The sequence below is a fragment of the Archocentrus centrarchus genome, chromosome 7 (assembly GCF_007364275.1).
Source record: "Archocentrus centrarchus isolate MPI-CPG fArcCen1 chromosome 7, fArcCen1, whole genome shotgun sequence".
NCBI lineage: Eukaryota > Metazoa > Chordata > Actinopteri > Cichliformes > Cichlidae > Archocentrus > Archocentrus centrarchus.
Genome location: NC_044352.1, coordinates 13,473,513 through 13,491,945, shown reverse-complemented (window position 1 = coordinate 13,491,945; position 18,433 = coordinate 13,473,513). Strand labels below are relative to the sequence as shown.

At 39.4% G+C, this 18,433-nt stretch overlaps 1 protein-coding gene across 2 annotated transcripts; it reads left to right on the top strand.

Annotated features, from left to right (window-relative positions):
• The first annotated feature begins 15 nt into the window (after positions 1-15).
• On the top strand, positions 16-16,964 carry LOC115783483 (transcription initiation factor TFIID subunit 4). 2 transcript variants are annotated; one of them, XM_030734317.1, is made up of 16 exons: positions 16-283; positions 445-1,254; positions 2,753-2,907; positions 4,572-4,691; positions 6,891-7,046; positions 7,174-7,293; positions 7,457-7,546; positions 11,147-11,362; positions 11,532-11,667; positions 12,069-12,186; positions 12,751-12,920; positions 13,016-13,146; positions 13,260-13,385; positions 13,616-13,672; positions 13,779-13,898; positions 14,007-16,964. In XM_030734317.1, exons 1-16 carry the CDS (start codon positions 16-18, stop codon positions 14,172-14,174), a joined length of 2,961 nt encoding a protein of 986 aa, XP_030590177.1. In that variant the 3' UTR covers positions 14,175-16,964. The 2 variants fall into 2 exon arrangements, with proteins under 2 accessions (XP_030590177.1, XP_030590178.1); XM_030734318.1 differs by having other exon boundaries at positions 180-283; positions 380-1,254.
• The last annotated feature ends 1,469 nt before the right edge of the window (positions 16,965-18,433 follow it).

The window sequence follows — 18,433 nt, the reverse complement described above, 5'->3', positions numbered from 1 at the left end:
GCATCCAATCGGCGCATGCGTCTCACGAACAAGCGTAGCTGGGAAAAGATGGCGGCGGGCTCCGATTTGTTGGGTGATGTTTTCTTCAACACAGAGGTGGACGAAAAAGTAGTTACTGACCTAGTTGGATCTCTGGAGTCTGAACTAAAAGCAACAGGGTGCGCTAACACAACGGCTAGGGTCCCGTCTGCAGTAAATCACGCCGGAAATTCAGCTGTAGGTAGTAGTTTTAATGTTCAGGGTAGCAAAATGGGACTTTCACAACAAGAGCTTGCTAGAGCAGGTAAGATAGCTGCGCACTCCGGTTAGCTAACATTAGCTAATTTTGAGCACGTTACCCAGCTGATTGTAGCTTTTTTGGCTTCACTTGTCTGTTTAGCGAAACTAAAGCGAGTTGGAGTTGCTCGACACTCCCCTTGTTTTCATGTGTTTCCGCTGCTGAAGGAACAGGAGCGCAAGGAGGTGTCAGTAACAGTACGGGGTCTCTGGGTTCAAGCATGGATGGGGCAGCCGGGATCCCATCGGCGGCGGGACCGAGTATGACAGCCGCTCAGAGTCAGTCCAAGTCGGACGTGGCCAGCGGAGTTGTTACGGTAACACTAGATGCAACAGCTGGCGCTGACAAACCTGGAGCGACTGGTGCGCAAACTTTGAATGGAAGTGCTGTGGTGATGAACTGTCATATCACCGCATGCGGACCTACTGACAGCAACAACTCACAGTCCGCTGCTGTCGCGCTCCTCAAAAACGGACCTGTTTCTGTGAGTAAAGGAAGCGTAGCAGGTCTGTCTGGAACACCGAGTACTATTATCCGAGCGACTTTGGACGCGCAAAATGCTGTGATTTCGTCTGTTATCTCGTCTCAGCCCTCTGTGAAAACTGTACCCACAGTAACGCTGGTGAGGCCACCTATGCAAACCCCCGTGAACCCTTCGCAAAGCACAGGCAGTGCAGCCACCGTTTTATCGTCACCGTCTGTCAGTGTTTCCAGCACGACTGGCTCTCCTGGCAGCAAAACCGACTGCTCAAAAACTATAATGCCTACTGGTGCCCACGTCGTGACTTCAGCTGTTGCTACAGGGACCGCAGCGAGGAGTCCGACTGTTTTGCAGAACTTGAGGACTTCAGTACCGTCAACAGTTGCTGCAACTCCTCCCGGTGGAATACGAGCTATTGCTCCACAGGTGTTAGCTCCTCGACTCACTCAGCCTCAACAAAACGCTCCAAATATCCAAAACATTCAGCTGCCTCCAGGTAATTTAGTTGTAAAGTTGATGGTTTGAGAACATGTGGAAGTTTTCTGCTTTAGGAGTTAAATCTGAAACTGTAGGTTGTTTCAAGCTTTATATATATATATATATATATATATATATATATATATATATATATATATATATATATATATATATATATATATATATATATATATATATATATATATATATATTCTTTTTAGTTTGTCTTGTCTGAGACAATTACATCTTGTTGTAATAGCTACAGCAACAGCTTTTTACTGGATATCTTTTAAGTGTTACGTGTGTTTGTTCATACATGCATTGAAATGTATTGATGTGTGCTCAATAATGCAGGTAAAGCAGTCCCAGAAAGTTGATTCTGTTCATCTGTATGCACCGTTTTCAGTGGAAGCTGAAACTGTCAAGTGACTTTCTGCAGGTCTGTCGCTGTTTCAAGTGACTTCTTTAGTCTGTGTTACTGAAAAAGTCACTTGAATGTGTGAAACATTTCTCCCACTGATAGTGCTGCGTCCAAATGGCTTGAATCAACTTTCTGGGTTGGATGTGTTGAGAATACAGTCTATGGATTAGTGTTTTTTTTTTTATTTTTATTTTTAATTAAATCTCACTTCTGAGCTATTAGAATATAGTATAGAATAGAATATAACTTTATTGTCATTATACATACAACAAAATTAATCATTATACAAGAATTATATAACGACATTTCTTCATAATATAACGATAGATATATTTAGATAAGATATTTAGAAAATGAATCCAGATTTATGTGACAAAAGGCTGTATTTATTGCGTAGATGTATTAACTAAAAGAAACTGTTGAAGAATAGGTGTAGTGTTTAGAGTGACCCACCTAGAGTGTGACTGGTATCAAAATAAGCCACAAGAAATGTAGATGAATAACATTTTAGTTACAAAATGCATCAATTTGTAACATGGAATGCAAAATCTCCTGTGTGGGGTCTCAACACTATCCAGCCTCGTTGAAACACTTCTGGGCATTTATTTGGCCAGTCCTATAATGTCTGTGTTATAATTATGGAGTAGAGTCAGGCCTGTTTGACAGACACTGTTTTTGCTAACATAAGCGTCTGGTGTATAGTCATATACTGGCATGCAATAAAATAACAATGGCAAGAAAAAAAAAATATAATTTGAGCAGCACCAAGAATGTTTTTAACTTCTAATTGCATGTATTTGTGTCTTGAACTTCTCTTGATTTATGCTGCCATATAGACCCTAACCAATAATGCTTTCGTGGTACTAACAGTTATTAATAAATATGAAATCCCAGTGTGTATAAAGATATATTAGTCAGTGCTAACATGTTTGTAGCTCATTTTGGTTTGACCAGTTGCTGAGTGGTTAAGAACTAAATAGGTCTCACTGTTGATACATACATGCATACGTACAGTTATTATTTTTTTAAGACTTATCAAGACAGAAAAGCATTGACCTGTTAACATTTTAACTCCTTGGACATTTGGCACGTGCAGGCATGGTCTTGGTTCGCAGTGAGAGTGGGCAGCTGCTGATGATTCACCAGCAGGCTTTGGCTCAGATGCAAGCTCAGTCGCAGTCGCAAAGCGCCATGACTCCACGACCTCCAGCCCCCACAAGCACTCCACCTGTCCAGATCACTTCCCTACAGGTACAGGTCTGCTGGACACAGCAAAACACAGAAAATATGACTCATTTACAATAACAGTACAGTTTTGTAATTGTTCTATAAGAGTGGTTCTTGGACTTTTTCAGAAGCAGAAAACAGGTGATGCATCCCACACATTTTTTTTTTAAATCAATCATTAACAATAAAAAATGATGCATGTTAATTTTAATGAAATAAAGGTTAATTAGACACAACCACCGAACTCAAGCAACAATAATATTAACACAAGCTTTTAAAATATGGATAATTGTTTTTAATGGACATCTTCACTCATAGTTAAGAAGTGGGGTGTAGTTAGAACCTCATTGGTTTCAGAGAGCGATTCTTTATCAGCACGAGCACATACATTGCTCTCAGTGCCATCAGAGAGATCTACTACAAAGCGAGATGAATGAGTTAGTGAGCTATGTTGAGCTTAAAGTCGGTGTCTTCTCTGTCACAAAGGTGCCTCTCTTACCTGGCTAAATCACCATGGTAATTTATATTAAACACAAAACCAGGTCATGATCAAGGTTTCAATTTAAACTTGGCTGGAAGTGCCACGATAAAATTTATCTTACTTTGATCTGGTGACAAACTAAAGCAATTTCTAGTCTCCTTTATTAGCCTATGGGACATTAACATTTAAAGTTTAAATGTATCCAGTTTAAAGTTTCCAAGCTCTAACTTGTGTCCATCATGTTAAAAATAAAAGCATCACTGAGAGCGCACCCAGCACTAAAATAAAATACCCCTCTGTGCACTCAATCCTGAGATTAATGATTTTCTACAGCTTTTATTTCCTGTCTTATTTGCAACATTGCTGCACTTATTTTTTTTTATATTGTATGCTATACTTTTATGTTCTTTATAGTTTTTTATCACCAGTTTAACATCATCTAACAACATTCCTTATTGGTTTAGGCGGCACTCATAGGGATCATTTTGTGCAGAAGAGGAATGATGTGGTTGTCAAAATGCCCCTTTTTATTTGAGTGCACACAGAGCCTGAGGCAGAAACATGGGTTAACAACAGTTTGAAAAGTTGTGATACCCGTTATTCTCCAACAGGGGTTTTTGTTTTAGTCAAGTTGGCTAATGCAAAAATAGCCTATAGTGTAGTACGGGGGAATGAAAACTGGTGTTGGTGCTTTGATAATAGTTATTGGTATAAATAATTGGATATCACATTAAAATGACACTGAACACAGTTACATTGAAAATAAGCACATTTCTAAGGTTTTAGTATCAGAAGTAAGGGTAAACTCTTACACTGTTTGACTTTCAGTTTATAATTAAGTTTTGTTTACTTGCTCAACACAAATGCTCCACCTCTTCTTGATAAATAAGCAAAGCCATTTACAAAATCAGTGTTTCTAGTTTAATTTACTTTGCATAGAGTGAATTTTGCCTCCAACAAACAAAACAAAATGAATGAAATGGAAAACTGATAATGAGAAAAGAAATTATTTTTTTTCTTTCCTTTTTCCTTCAAAAATTAATTAAAAGTGGCAGATGTACTATGAAATATACAACTTTTAAATAATATTTTGTGGATTTTATTTTATTTATTTATTTATTTATTGCTGTTTTATTAAAGAATATAGCAAGTATCTCAAAATCACTGCCTGGCAAAAGCATAACATCACCTATTATATCTCTGACAGGCACCAGGTGCATCACTGCTGGCTCGTCCAGTGACTCCCACCACCATTATTAAGCAATGTTCCACAGTTCAGACCACTGTGACAGCCACCACCACCCTACAGAGGCCTCCTGTTCTCCAGGTAAACTCTCACCATATTTAATTCCCAGTGCATGGTATAGAATTAATAAGCCCCAAAAAGCATTAAACGGTAAAAGTCAAATAACAAATTTCCATAACACCAAGTCTGTGCCATGGATGCAGTCTCTATGGAGTCTGCATGTTCACCCTATAAACCCTTTTTGGTTTTCTTGCAGGAGCTCTGTTTTCTCCCACTATTCAAAACATGGTGGGCTAATTATTCTTGAAAAGTACACTTGACAAAGGCACTGGCCTGGTTTGAGCCCAGGCAGTACATGCAGCTGTCCACAGTGACATTGTGTAAAACATTAATAAAATAAGAATACAGTCATCTGTAATTTATTTCAATTCTATATTTAATTGTAAAATAAAAACATCCTTCTTTTAAATTTGATGCCAGCAATATATCTAGGAGAGTTAGGGCAGATGCATGTTTTATTTTATTTATTTATTTATTTATTTTTTTTTCTTTTCAGATGCATGTTTTAGATCACCTCTTCTTTTGATAATACTCTGTGAGCAATGCAGAGGAAATTAGTTGGATTACTTTTTTAGTCCAAATGTTTTCCCATCATTGCTTGATGTAGGATTTCAGCTGCTGAACAGCTCAGGGCCTCCTGTATTGTGCATTCTATTTAATTTTTTTAGAGCCATGCTGTTGTAATATACACACAATGTCCCTTGACCTTGACAAGGCCAGGGCTTCCCTTAAAATGATGTAATCTGGAGGGCAGTGTATTTTGCTCCAAAATCCTAAAAGATTCCATCACATCACTAACAATACCATATGCAACAGTGTGCACCCACCGTAACAGTTGCCCTCTCCGCTGTAACCTGGTGCATGTAGCATCTATGATTTTCTAAATTTTTTTAGAAAAAATAATAGAAGAGTCTTTCATTTGGTTTTAGTACATCTTAAAAAATCATTTATTTTGCCTCTGTGGATGACCTGTTTTCACTGACAGTGCTTTTGAAACATTTTCCATGCTCATGCAGTGATTTCCACTACAGAATCATCACTAATTTTAATGCGCTGCTGCCTAACAGCCCAAACATAACAGCAATTCAACACTGTTTTTTGCCGTCCTCCATTCATTGTATACAGAGATTTCTCCAAACTCTCTGAACCTTGAATTATTTTTTGTAATTTTTATATTATTTTTACTTTATTTATTTAAACTGTTTGTCCACACCATTCAGAGTGGTGAACCCCCCTCTATATGCCTATACCCAGTTATATTTCCAGTATTCTTTAATATTAAAGGCCCAGCTCTGCCAACAAGAGCTCAAACTGCCCCACTGATATCCTGAAATATGTACAAAGGTGATCGTGATACAGCTTCAACTCCTGTATCAAACCATGAAATTCTCCCTGCTGCTTTGTTCTCATGAGAATTGGATGAACCCAGAATCTCAGTTTCTTCCTTTTCTTGTTAGGAAACATCAGGAGCTCATCACATCATCGCTTGATGTCGACTTCATTTTATTCACAGTGCATTCTTAAAGAACAAAATATTTGCAAAAATGCAACTTGTTCAGTGTGCATATAAGTTACACGACAAGTTTGCATCTGAAAAATTCAGGCCTGTGTAAAGGCCTTAAGAATGAGTAAATATTTTTCAGGGAAAAAAAAAGATCTCAGTTTATATCTCAGACTGCTTCACAGTCACCACCTGTGACTTAATAAAACCAGCATGCTCTCCTCTCCACATCTGCACAAATGGTCCCATCACCACAGTAATATCCTGTTTCCATTAATCTCCCACAGTTGTCCCATAAAATTAGCTTAACTCATTGTGCTGCTTAAATGACATTTGCTTCAGTTAGAATTGCCAGCAGTATGCACTGAAAAAGTGCGAGTATCTAGTGAATAAACAAAAATAGTCACAAAAGGATAAAGTGCAGTCTGTGTGTTTGAAGTGTCTGCAGAGTTGTTATTCTAAATGAATTACTCTTCATAATTTTTCAACTTGTCAAGGAAAGTGTGACTGTTACTGTCCATGTGCTGAGAAGAGCTCTGCAGAAGGTTCCTGTTATGAGAACATTAAAATAAGGCTCTTATTATTGTTGCTAAACTAAGAGCTGAATGCATCTTTCGTGGACTAGTTAGGACTGATTTCCTTCTGCACGTGTCAGAATTGTTTCTGACCTTGTCATTTTTCTTGTCTAATCTCAATTGCATATTCACTGACTCACATAGAACACCATCATGCTGGGAGGAGTTGGTACCACCGCAGGACAGCCATTAGGAACGGCCACCACGGTGCAGCCTGGATCTGCCTCCGCAGCAGTAACACAGAGGGTGGGGCCTCTTGGAGCTACTGGGACCCCTGTCACCCCGACAGCAGTCACAGCTGTAAGAGACACGTGCTAACTTTGAATAATAAATAACAGAAATACACCCCCCTCCTCCCTTAATGTTTTTATTACAAATGTGATGTAAATATTTAAGAAAAAATGTTTGTATGTGTGTGTGCTTGCAGGAGACACTGGAGAATGTGAAAAAGTGTAGAAACTTTCTGTCAACGCTGATCAAGCTGGCATCCGGAAAACAGTCGTCTGAGACTACAGCCAATGTCAAGGAGCTCGTTAAAAACCTGCTGGTACTTATCTCTTTCTCTCACCTTCTATGGGTTAACACTTCATCCTTTTGCTGTCATCTTCATACCTTTCTTGATATTCCTTCAGCCAGTTTATTTATCGTGTATCTTGTGTTCTTATGATCATTCTTGCTTTTTTTTTTTTTTTTTTTTTTTATTGTAACAGGAAGCAAAGATAGAGCCTGAAGATTTTACCAGTAGGTTATACCAGGAGCTCAACTCTTCACCACAGCCGTACCTTGTACCTTTTCTCAAGGTGAGATTAGTGGCACACCAGGAGACAAAACTGTGAAAGCTTAGGCAAAATTATTACATTGCTCTTTAAATTTGGGACTACTACTCAGAGGTATCAAACTTAAAAGCTTTCGGTACCCATTAAGAAAGATTCTTCCTACCGATTTAAGAATTTTTCACACTTTGTCACATTAATTAAAGTTTTCAGACAACTTTCTGTCTTGTGCATTGGGTATGTTTTCACTAATGGTTTTGAGACATGCTTAGGATCACTGTAGTATTTAGAATCCAGTGCGTTGCGTTTTTTTTTTTATCAACTAATATTTAAATGGAAACCCTACTTCCTTCTATCTGTGCCGGTGGCTGCTATGGCCTTCAGTTGACACGGTGTTGGCAACTATTAAGGTAAACGTACCTGCAGTTGTGGTCCAGAAGTTCAGTTTTAACTTCATGTAGATGCTTCACAGTGTAATGTTAACTTTTTGCAGTCACATGAGGGCTTTAATTTGCATTTCTGACAAACTTTATCTCAAAGTTGTGTTGGTCTTCACCTTAACTGACACATCTTAACAACATTTTGGAAATTAAAACTTGTAAGCCATCTTTTGCCTGCTTTGTAGGCAGCAGTTACCCTAATTATGAGATTTACTGTTTCACAGAGAAGCCGATGGTTAATGAGTGATTCAGCTAGGTTTGAGGGTCAGAAAATTAATAATCTTTCAATTGTTATCAGCTGATTGTTCCCGCTGACAAATACCTTACAAGTCCTAATGAGTTGATTAAGGGCTGGTGAGTTAAGGAAGTTCTGAGCTTTTACAACTGGGGTGGGGGGAGAGAAAGTTTAAAGCTTTTGCACACATGCACCCACTCTAAGACAGGGATTAGCTGCAGAATGTACAAGAACTGAAATTACATTTCCCACGACCCATGGTGTCCAAAGAGTGTGCTCAATATAAAATATACAATATATACTCAAAATGTACACAATATATACACAGTAGATTAAAATGCTCAATATACACAATATACATACAGTAACACAGTATATACACAGTAACTGAAAAGGCAATGGTTGTAAAATAAATAAGCAAAGTAAGGTGGCTGGCACAGAGGGGAGAGAGTTCACCTTCCTGACAGCCTGGTGGAAGAAGCTGTTGTTCAATCTAATGGAGGAGGCCATTAGACTGAGTGAGGGGTGATGCTGCCTGCTTTGCGGGTGAGGCGGGTGTTGTATATGTCCAGGAGGGAGGGGGTAGGGTGCCAATGATCTTTTCAGCGGCCTTCACGATGTGCTGCAGGGTCTTCCGCTCGGAGGCTGTGCAGGGATGCAGCTGGTTAGGACACGCTCAACAATGCCCCTGTAAAAAGTGACCATGATGGGTGCTGGAGCTCTCACTCTCCTCAGTTTGTGGAGGAAATGGAGGCATTGTTGGGCTTTCTTGGCCAGTGCAGCAGAGTTGATGGTCCGGGAGAGATCATTTGAGATGTGCACACCCAGAAATCTGGTGCTACTCACCCTCGCAACTGTAGAGCCATTGATGGTTAGAAGGGGGGTGCTGGGTGTGCGATCATCTCCTTTCTTTTTCTCGCATTTAGGGAGAGATTGTCTCTGCAACATGTGGCCAGTCTGCTCACCTCATTTCTATAGTGGGTCTCATTGTTGTTTATGAGACCCAACACAACTGCTGCATCGTCTGCAAACTTGATGAAGAGGTTGGTGTTGTGGATTGGAGTGCAGTCATGAGTCAGCAAAGTAAAAAAATGGGGGCTGAGCACACATCCCTGAGAGGCTCTTGTGCTCAGGGAGATTGTGCTTGAGGTGTTAATGCCAGATTCTGACTGCTTGTGGTCTCCCAGTGAGAAAGTTCAGCAGCCTGTTGCATAGCCCAGATTGTCCGGTTTATGAATAAGTTGCTGAGGGATGATGGTGTTGAATGCTGAGCTAAAATCTATGAACAGCATTCTGACATGGGAGTCTTTTGTGTCCGGGGGGGGGGCATAGGAGACAGCATCGTCAGTAGACCTGTTGGCTTGATATGCAAACTGAAGAGGGTCCGGGGTGGTGGTGTCTTTTTTTTGTGCTGCATGACCAGTCTTTTGAAGCACTTCATGATGGTTGAAGTCCGTGCAATGGGTCGATAACCACTGAAGCAAGCAGGTGATTGCTTCTTTGGTACAGGTATGATGGTGGTGATTTTAAAGATCTTGGGGACAACAGCCTGGCTCAGGGAGGTGTTAAAGATGTGTGTGAGGACATCCTTGAGTTCCTCGGCACAGTCCCTCAGCATTGCAACCAGGAATTTTGTCTGGACCAGCAGCCTTGCAGACATTGACTTTGGAGAGGGTTCTCTTCACGCTGGCTGAGGACAGGCATAAAAACTGGTTGTTGGGCAGTGGCCTTGTGTGCAGGTGTGGTGTTGTTTCTCAAACCATGCAAAAAAAAAAAGGTTGTCCAGCAGAGAGGTGTTGTCGTCACAGGGTTGGGGAAGGGGTTTGTAGTCGGTGATTCTCTGGATCCCCCTGCCACACTCTTTATGTCTCTGCTGTCTCTGAACCGGCCTGTTATCTTTAAAGTGTACTGGTGCTTGGCTTTTCTGATGCCCCTTGACAGATTGGCCCTGGCTAGTTTCAGGCCAGCTGCTTCACCAGCTCTGAAATCAGTGTTGTGTGCCTTCAACAGCCCCTGGACCTCTCCATGGTTTCTGGTTGGACAAAATGGTGATGGTCCAGGTGACAGTGACATCCTTAAAGCACTTTTTAATGTAGGCAGTGACAGTCTCTCAACAGAGGTGGCTGCATGTCACATTTGACCACTGATCTTACTTTTGCATTTCACATTTGCTTTTCTTTCAAGTTGACCCAAAAATGCATTATATCTTTAAAGAAAGTATCGTCAAGAGACAGATAATGAGCTACCTAATTAGTTAGAAATACAGTATTGTAGTATATTATATAATAAGCTCAAGTTATTCATGTCCAGTTATTTACAAATCAATACTTATCCATTACCTACTTCTACATAATGTTTGTGTAATCAAAGTAAATATGTCATGCTACCCTTATCTGATTTTTTTACTGCACTATAAAGAAAACAAAATGAACATATACAAAATACAATACTGTTCCCGTAAAAGTAAATGCTGCCCACAGAATGAGCTGCCTTGGCGAAGGTTTGCCTTCTCTGAGTGCTGCTTGTTCTCTCCATGTTTTCCTTTTATAATCAAATCAATGACATTATTTCATCCTATTAAAAATCTCTAAAACATGTTCAACAGTTTCAGATAGCTTCTGCAATATTTTCTTTGTGAAAAATCAAAGAATGAAAAGGAAAAATAAGCTTCTTTTGAACTTCTCTTGTACATAATAAACTAAATTTTCTGCACTTCATTTTCTTTAGAGTGCATTATATGATAGAAATTGTATAATTTATCTCTAAGAGCTGCTCCCATTACATTTCTTTTCTATTATATTCTTTATTTATCCAGGCAAAAGTCTCTCTTTTTAAAGAATAATCTGGCCAAGACCATAACACAATAAAGGATTAATAGACATCCTGTTTGGCAGTGTGTCATTATGAATTGAAGATGTACACACTTTATCCATTCTCTCTTTCTGCCTGTAGAGAAGTCTTCCAGCGCTGCGCCAGATGACCCCAGATTCAGAGGCCTTCATCCAGCAAAGCTTGCTGCCTCAGCCTGCAGCAGCAGTTTCTACAGCACTCACTGCTGTGGTGCTGCGACCTCCTCTCTCCACGACCGTCACGACGACCACCAGCCCTGCCACAACCAAAACCACAGTTATCAGCCTTACACAGACACCTCACAGTAAACCTGGGCTGGTAATTTTTTTTTTTTTTTCTGCTACTGGCAATTATTACCTGTATCTAAGTACATTAATGGGCATGCACATAGAGGTGGAAACTTCTGTGTACATGCCCATCTGTACTTCTTTGGTTTGTATGTTTTCTTTTAGGTTTCTTATTCTTTGTCTTTTCTGAACGTGCACAGATAGTACCCCAGCAACAGGGGACCATTGTGAGGCCACCGGTGACACTGGCTCAGTCTGCCATGGTAACACTGAGAGGACAAACTCATAGCCGCATCATTGTGGGCCAGCCACAGGTGGTCAAACAGCTACAAACAGGTGGATGATATTTCTTTAATACTTAACTAATATTTATTAATTGTTTATCAGTGATGAATGTGAAATTAGAGTTAATGTTCAGTCTCAGTCATGTATTTTATTACTTTGTTGCATTAGCTGAGCATGGGAATGTTTTCATGGACATCCATTTGAAACCGTGTGAGGTACCAAAGTCAGTAAAAAAAAAACAAAAACACAAAATTACATCTGTCTTTAATGCACTTATCATGTCTATGGAAGTGCTACCATCTTGTGGCTACTATTTATAATTGCAAGACACAAAATTGCCAGCTTTGATTCAAGAGTCAAGTGTATATTCAAATCCTACTGCATGCTCTTTAATTCTTCCAAATTCACTGTAGAAACTAGAACTTGTTTCTGTTCCTCTTTGTGATTTTTAGTGCCAGCAGTGAAGCAGACGTTGGCTCCAGTAACCAAAGCAGTACAAGTACTTGGTCAGGCTTCCCTCACTGCAGCTCAGAAGAACAAGCTGAAGGAAGCAGGAGGGGGGACCTTCAGGTTCGGGAGGAAATAAATGAATGATTTAATAAATAAATAAATCACTTTATTAAATACTGGTCTCCATATAAGCATTCAAGGAGAATGTGATGTCCATAGAAACTGCTTTTCTAAGTATCTTTTTAAATTATCTGATGTCCTAACTTTTTATGTGCCAAACATATGATGAGTTGATACAGTTTATTGCTCTCATTACATTTATCTTAAAGTTGACCTGTTATGCTCACTTCCAGCACCATATTTTCAGTCTTGGTCTATACTGGAGTAGCTTTTCACAGTTTAGAATAATAATAATTTACTTTATTTGCCTTTGTGCAGCCCCTCAGTTCATTAACTGTGTTAAATAAGTTCTTCTGATTGGTTTGCTTTGTGAACAAAAGCTTATAATAACAGGTGGGTGGGATCACAGCCAGAGCTGTGCACCTGTGATACCCATATTAAGGATAACCACGCTCTCTGTCATCATACAGTGCCAAGTACTCTGAGTGTTCTGTATAAATGTACTTAAAACACAAGAAGTATAATTCTGTTTCTTTTTCTCTTTACATTTTTTTTTAAATTCAGGGATGATGATGATATCAATGATGTGGCCTCCATGGCAGGAGTCAACCTGTCAGAAGAGAGTGCACGTATCTTAGCAACCAACTCCGAGCTTGTTGGCATGGTGACTCGTTCCTGTAAGGACGAGACCTTCCTCTCCACCTCTTCGCTCACCCGGATAGTTCTGGAGATTGGTGAGAGACGCACGCTTTCGAGAAAACGCGAGCATGTTCCGTCAGTATGCTGACACCGTCTAAACCTTTATCCACACTCACTCCTGTTGTGACAGGTAAGAAGTTTAGTGTCAGCGAGTTGGGCACAGATGTCATCAACTACATTTCTCATGCTACACAGCAGCGACTCCAAGACCTACTGGGAAAGGTGTCACAAGTGGCACAGCAGAAGAACACGACTTTTAAGGTGATAATTGATTGTAGTTGTGGAGGTAGGGAAACCCACTCACTATTGTGTTTTAATATCAGTTGTTTCATCTTTCTGTCCGTTCTTGCTTCGTGCCTTCATACCAACTCCAGGAAGATGAGCATTATGAGCAGGCCAGCGATGTGCGAACTCAGCTCAAATTCTTTGAGCAGCTGGATCAGATGGAGAAGCAAAGGAAGGAAGAGCAGGAGAGAGAGATCCTCTTGAAAGCTGCCAAGGTAACAACATTCCAACAAGGACACACGGTATCACTGACAGAGAGTCCAGCACGCATAACTATATGGAGAAGGCGAATGAGCATCTTTGGACAGCACCATTAATATAAATTTTTCTTGCCATCACCAAATAACAGATACCCAAACTGAGAGACCGAATGAATAAAACAATTCATTTAATAAATTCTACATATCATTTTCGAAATATTAACATGTCCCTGATATTATTCCAGTCTCGGTCACGACAAGAAGACCCGGAACAACTCCGACTGAAGCAGAAGGCCAAAGAAGTAAGTATATGCTAAAATAAGAGCCTCTATGATTGCTTTCTTTTTCTTTTCTTTGAAGCTTTGTGGTGAGTTTTTCTGTATGTTAAATCGGTGTGTTGCATTTCAGATGCAGCAACAGGAGCTGGCTCAGATCAGGCAGAGAGAAGCCAACCTAACAGCGCTGGCAGCCATCGGCCCAAGGAAAAAGCGGAGAATGGACTCTCCAGTTAGGGGTGCTATTGCAGAGGTGAGGAGTGATTAACCCAAAGTTGAAGTGTGCTTATTTTGAATTATTCTGAATTCACAAAAGCAGTTAATGAAATATTAAATGTTTTTGCTTTGTTTCACCCTCCAGAGATCAGGGTCATGTCCCTCTCAGACTGGAGGCTCAAGTGGAACAGGCTCCAGACAGTTTATGAGACAGCGCATCACTAGAGTCAACCTCAGGGATCTGCTCTTCTGTTTGGAGAATGAAAGAGGAACCAGTCACTCACACTTACTTTATAAAGGCTTCCTCAAATAGCACCCACATTAAAATGACTAGTCTCACTCAGCGGCATTGAGGAGGCAGAGTTGACCATCAGCTTTGACCCTTCCTGCCAGTACTTTCTTTGATCACCCACTGTTGAATTATGAGGCATCTGTCTGTGGGAGTCATGCTGAAGAGACATCAGCTTTTAAAAGCCTCTTAAAGAAAAGGTCTTTTGTATTTTCAGTGCAAAATGGGAAAGATATTGGAACTTGGCCCTGAATTCAGTGTGCGCACTAGCTCTGTTTGCACTTCACGGAGCAGTTACAACCCACCACAAAGATGAACACACTGCCTCATGCTACACAAAAGAATAATGTCTTTAACTGAACTGAACACTTCAGATTAAAAAACCCTGCAAGTGTCATTCTTGCAGTGGCATCTGTGCTGTAGCAGCAAATCGCTTTGAAGTGTTTGTCAGACACTCCTCTTTATTTAAGTCCTCAACAGAGATTTTAATTTATCGTACATTTATATTTTAGCAATGCCTGTGGATTGTTTTAGAGATTCATCTTAACTGGTCTTATCATCTGCTGAGTTGCCTTCTTAACAGTTTAAGCCATATGGATTAGAATGTGTTGATCAAGGAATTTTATATATCCAACACTTCTCTCCAGATTTCTAGGATGAGTGGTTTTTTTTGTTTGGTTGTTATTTTTGTTTTTTACCCTTTGTACTTTGTCTTTGATTGGAAACAACAATAATTAATATGTCATGTATTGTGTGCGATGTAGAGATGGTATTAGAACTCTCACTGTCATAGGACTTGTGTGGTGAGAGTTCTTGCACAAATGTTGAAGTCCACTTTTATTTAGATTCTAGCATTTTATACAGAGAATTTAAACACCTTACGTCCCCTGTCAGTAATTTTTGAAATTTTGAAGTATCATGACTACATCCTTAAAAATCAAAAGCCTTACCTGACTTAAATTTGGCTCATCATCTGTTTAACCTCTGGACCTCTCCTAGCAGTGCTGCTATTTTTAGGCCCTAGTAATACAAGCCTAGAGACCAGCTGGCAACCACCTAGCAATCTCCGGTAGGGAGGGAAAAATATGTACTTTCCGGCCGGTTGTGAGTAGTTGCTGAAGGTTGCTGTGAAATTTATTTCTTAAGCCTCATTCACACAGGGCAATAGGCCAGTCAGTGGCCCCTGGTAACCAGCGGTTGTTAGGGAAAAGGGTGTTTTCTGCAATGGTTGCTCATGGTTGCTTGCTGTTTCTAATGTGAAATTGCACTGCATCGAGGGTATACGGTGCTGCACCAAAAATCTCCTCGCAGTTGCTTTGGCCGCTAGCAGGTTGCTGCCATCGTCCGTAGTTTGCATATAGGATACTGACTTGTCTGCAAACACTTGCAAACTACTTGCCAGGCAGTAGTGAAACTGAAAAGTGGGATGCAATATTCTCCGTTTCACGTCACACAGTTTCACTAAAGCTAAATGGCGAGTGACAGTCGCTCTGCATCACTACAGGCAGTCACAGCACTTTGATAGCGATGAGAGCAATCACAAGGATTATTTTTTGGTGAAGCACCCTCTTTGCAACTGATTTCATGTGGCAACCTCCAGCAACTGCTTGCCGAACACTCCAGCGACCAGAGGTTGCCACGAGCTTGCTGACCAGTCTCTAGACCTGTGTGACTGAAGCCTTAGAAAGTGTTGTGGGAATCCTGTTCTGATCAGGTGTGCTCAAACATAGAAAAATCATCAACATCTGTTTCAATCTGATCCAACTTTTGTGGGGAATTCAGTGTAAAGGGACAGAATGTGACTTTCAAAAAGTAATATAGAAATAGCAGAGAATATGCTTAAAGGGAGATTGGCCAAATTTAAATCAGGTTTGCCTTTTTATGGGTGGCGCGCCAGAACTTTGCACCTCCTCTGTATTGAGATTTCCTTTCCCATCTCCAGCTGCCAGTAGCATTAATAAATTTCCTCATTGATGTCAATGTGACATTTACATCAAGAAGTGAATCACAGTGAAAATCCTTTCCAAAGGAAGTTATTCATCACTATGTCATTGCAGGTGTTGATGTAAAATTTTAAGCAGCAGATTTGCTGCAGTGGCAGCAAGCTCATGGTCAGCATATTTAGAAGGTCGGAGAAAAATGAAACATTTAAATTGAAACGAAGTGAGTGATGAAAACAAATGTGGATTTAACTCCTTGAATGATGTAAGGAAGTAGAGCCAGTTATTTTGACACCTTGGGCTCGATTTAATGTCACCCACAGAACTAAAGACTTCAGTTAAGAGTAGGATATGGATGAAATGGCTGTTAGTAATTTAACGAGCCAGGTCGCATAATATTTTTGCTGTAATGTGATTTTTTTTTAAATCAGTCCTAATATTATCACTGATTTCAGTGATTTAGGTAAATTACATTTTTTTCAATAAGTTGAATGTCCACAGTTTTATATTTATGAATGATAGAGGTCATTTTGGTTAAACATGAAATGCAGAGCAAAGACTGCACTTTGACACATCAGTTTTCTAAAACTAGTCAATCAGATAAACATACCTTCTATAAATTGTTTATATTTTTGTGCACATACTAATTTTGGTCTTTATACCTCTGGCATTTTATGACAAGATGTTTATTGTATACGTTTTGTTACTGTATATACTTAAGTTGCTGTTTGTAGATTTACTTGACATTTGACAATTTTGAATTAAGAAAATTTGTCTTATTTTTCTTGTATAATTATGTAACAAAGAGACAAAGATATTATGCTTTCTTGCCAATATCTTGTAAAATTTGCACAGCCACTTGTTTATATGTAAATAGATGAATTTTAAAAGTTTTTAATTGCTATTTTATAATGGATTGAAAGAAAAAGATCTCTATTAAAATACAAAACAACAAATATGCCTGTCTTAATTCCTATGACAGTTTCACAATTCACAGTAGAGACTAAAATACACAAGTGATAGCAGTGCAAGGAAATATTCCATGTTTGTGAAGATGCACTATACGGACAAAGGTATTGGACCACACCTCTTAATCTTTGAATTCAGGGATTTTCAGTCCCATTGCCACAGATGTGTACAATCAAGCACCCAGCCATGCAGTCTGCCTTTCCAAACACTTGTGAAAGGATGGGTTGTTTTAAAGAGCTCAATGAATGTGGTGTACTGTAATGGGATGCCACCATTACAACAAGTCAGTTCATGAAATTTCTTCTCTCTGAGATAATTCCTCAAACTCTAAGTAGTATTATTGCAAAGTTGAAGTGTGTAAGAACCACAGCAACTCAGCCATGAACTTGCAGCCTACATAAGGTTACAGAGGGGAGTGGCCGAGTACTGAAGCACATATGCTGACTCAATAACTGCAGAGTTCCAAACCTCCTCCTAAGCACAAATACTATGCACTGGTAGCTTCATGGCATGGGTTTCTGTGGTCAAGCAGCTTGTGTAGGTGGCCCAGTACTTTTGTCCATACAGTGTACTATTAATTAAGATAGAAGAAGGAATGTTTAATGGTCTGAATGTAATGAATTTTCATTGTCAAGTCTTTTTTTTTTCCCCCAAGTTTTTATGGAAGACAGCATTTTCTTGTTGATATATTTTCACAAAGTATGCTGTGTCTGGTTCTATCATAACATCTGAATTATTCATCCAGCAACATTCTGGATCTGAAAGTTTTCTAAAGCTTATAGTGAATAGTTTTCAAACTATTCAGATGTATCAAAGAGGCATATTTTATTTTATAATTATCAAATTATAAATTTTTTGTTCAACTCAAGGATCTTTTATATTTCTAAAATGATCATCTCTCATAGTGCTTTCTGTTCGTGCTCTTCAACAAGAAAGAAAATGTCCTCTCAGAAAAAGACAAATGTGTTGTAAAAGGCTATCATGCCTTTAGTGGTCTCTCACTTTACACACTTTTTCCTCTAAAAAAAAAAATCCAATATTCTGCACCTATTCAATACCAGCATTATGATGCCAGGTCTTCAAAATCAAATAATTAGAAGCCTGTTACAGCTGGATAAAGCAGAACACTAAGAATTAATTTCCCTCCAACCTTGAAACTTAATTAAAGGATGTTTTGCTCGTAATAAGACTTGAACTTTTAATCTCACAATCTCTCTCTGTCTTCTTAAAAGAACATGTAAAACCAGCAAAGGTAATGTCAATCTTTAGGTTAGGTTGAGACCAGAACTCTTAAATAGGTGTTTCATTTAGTCATCCATCATGTCTCAGCCTGCCACTGTAATATTATGTTTCAGTCAATCATTTCCATTAAGT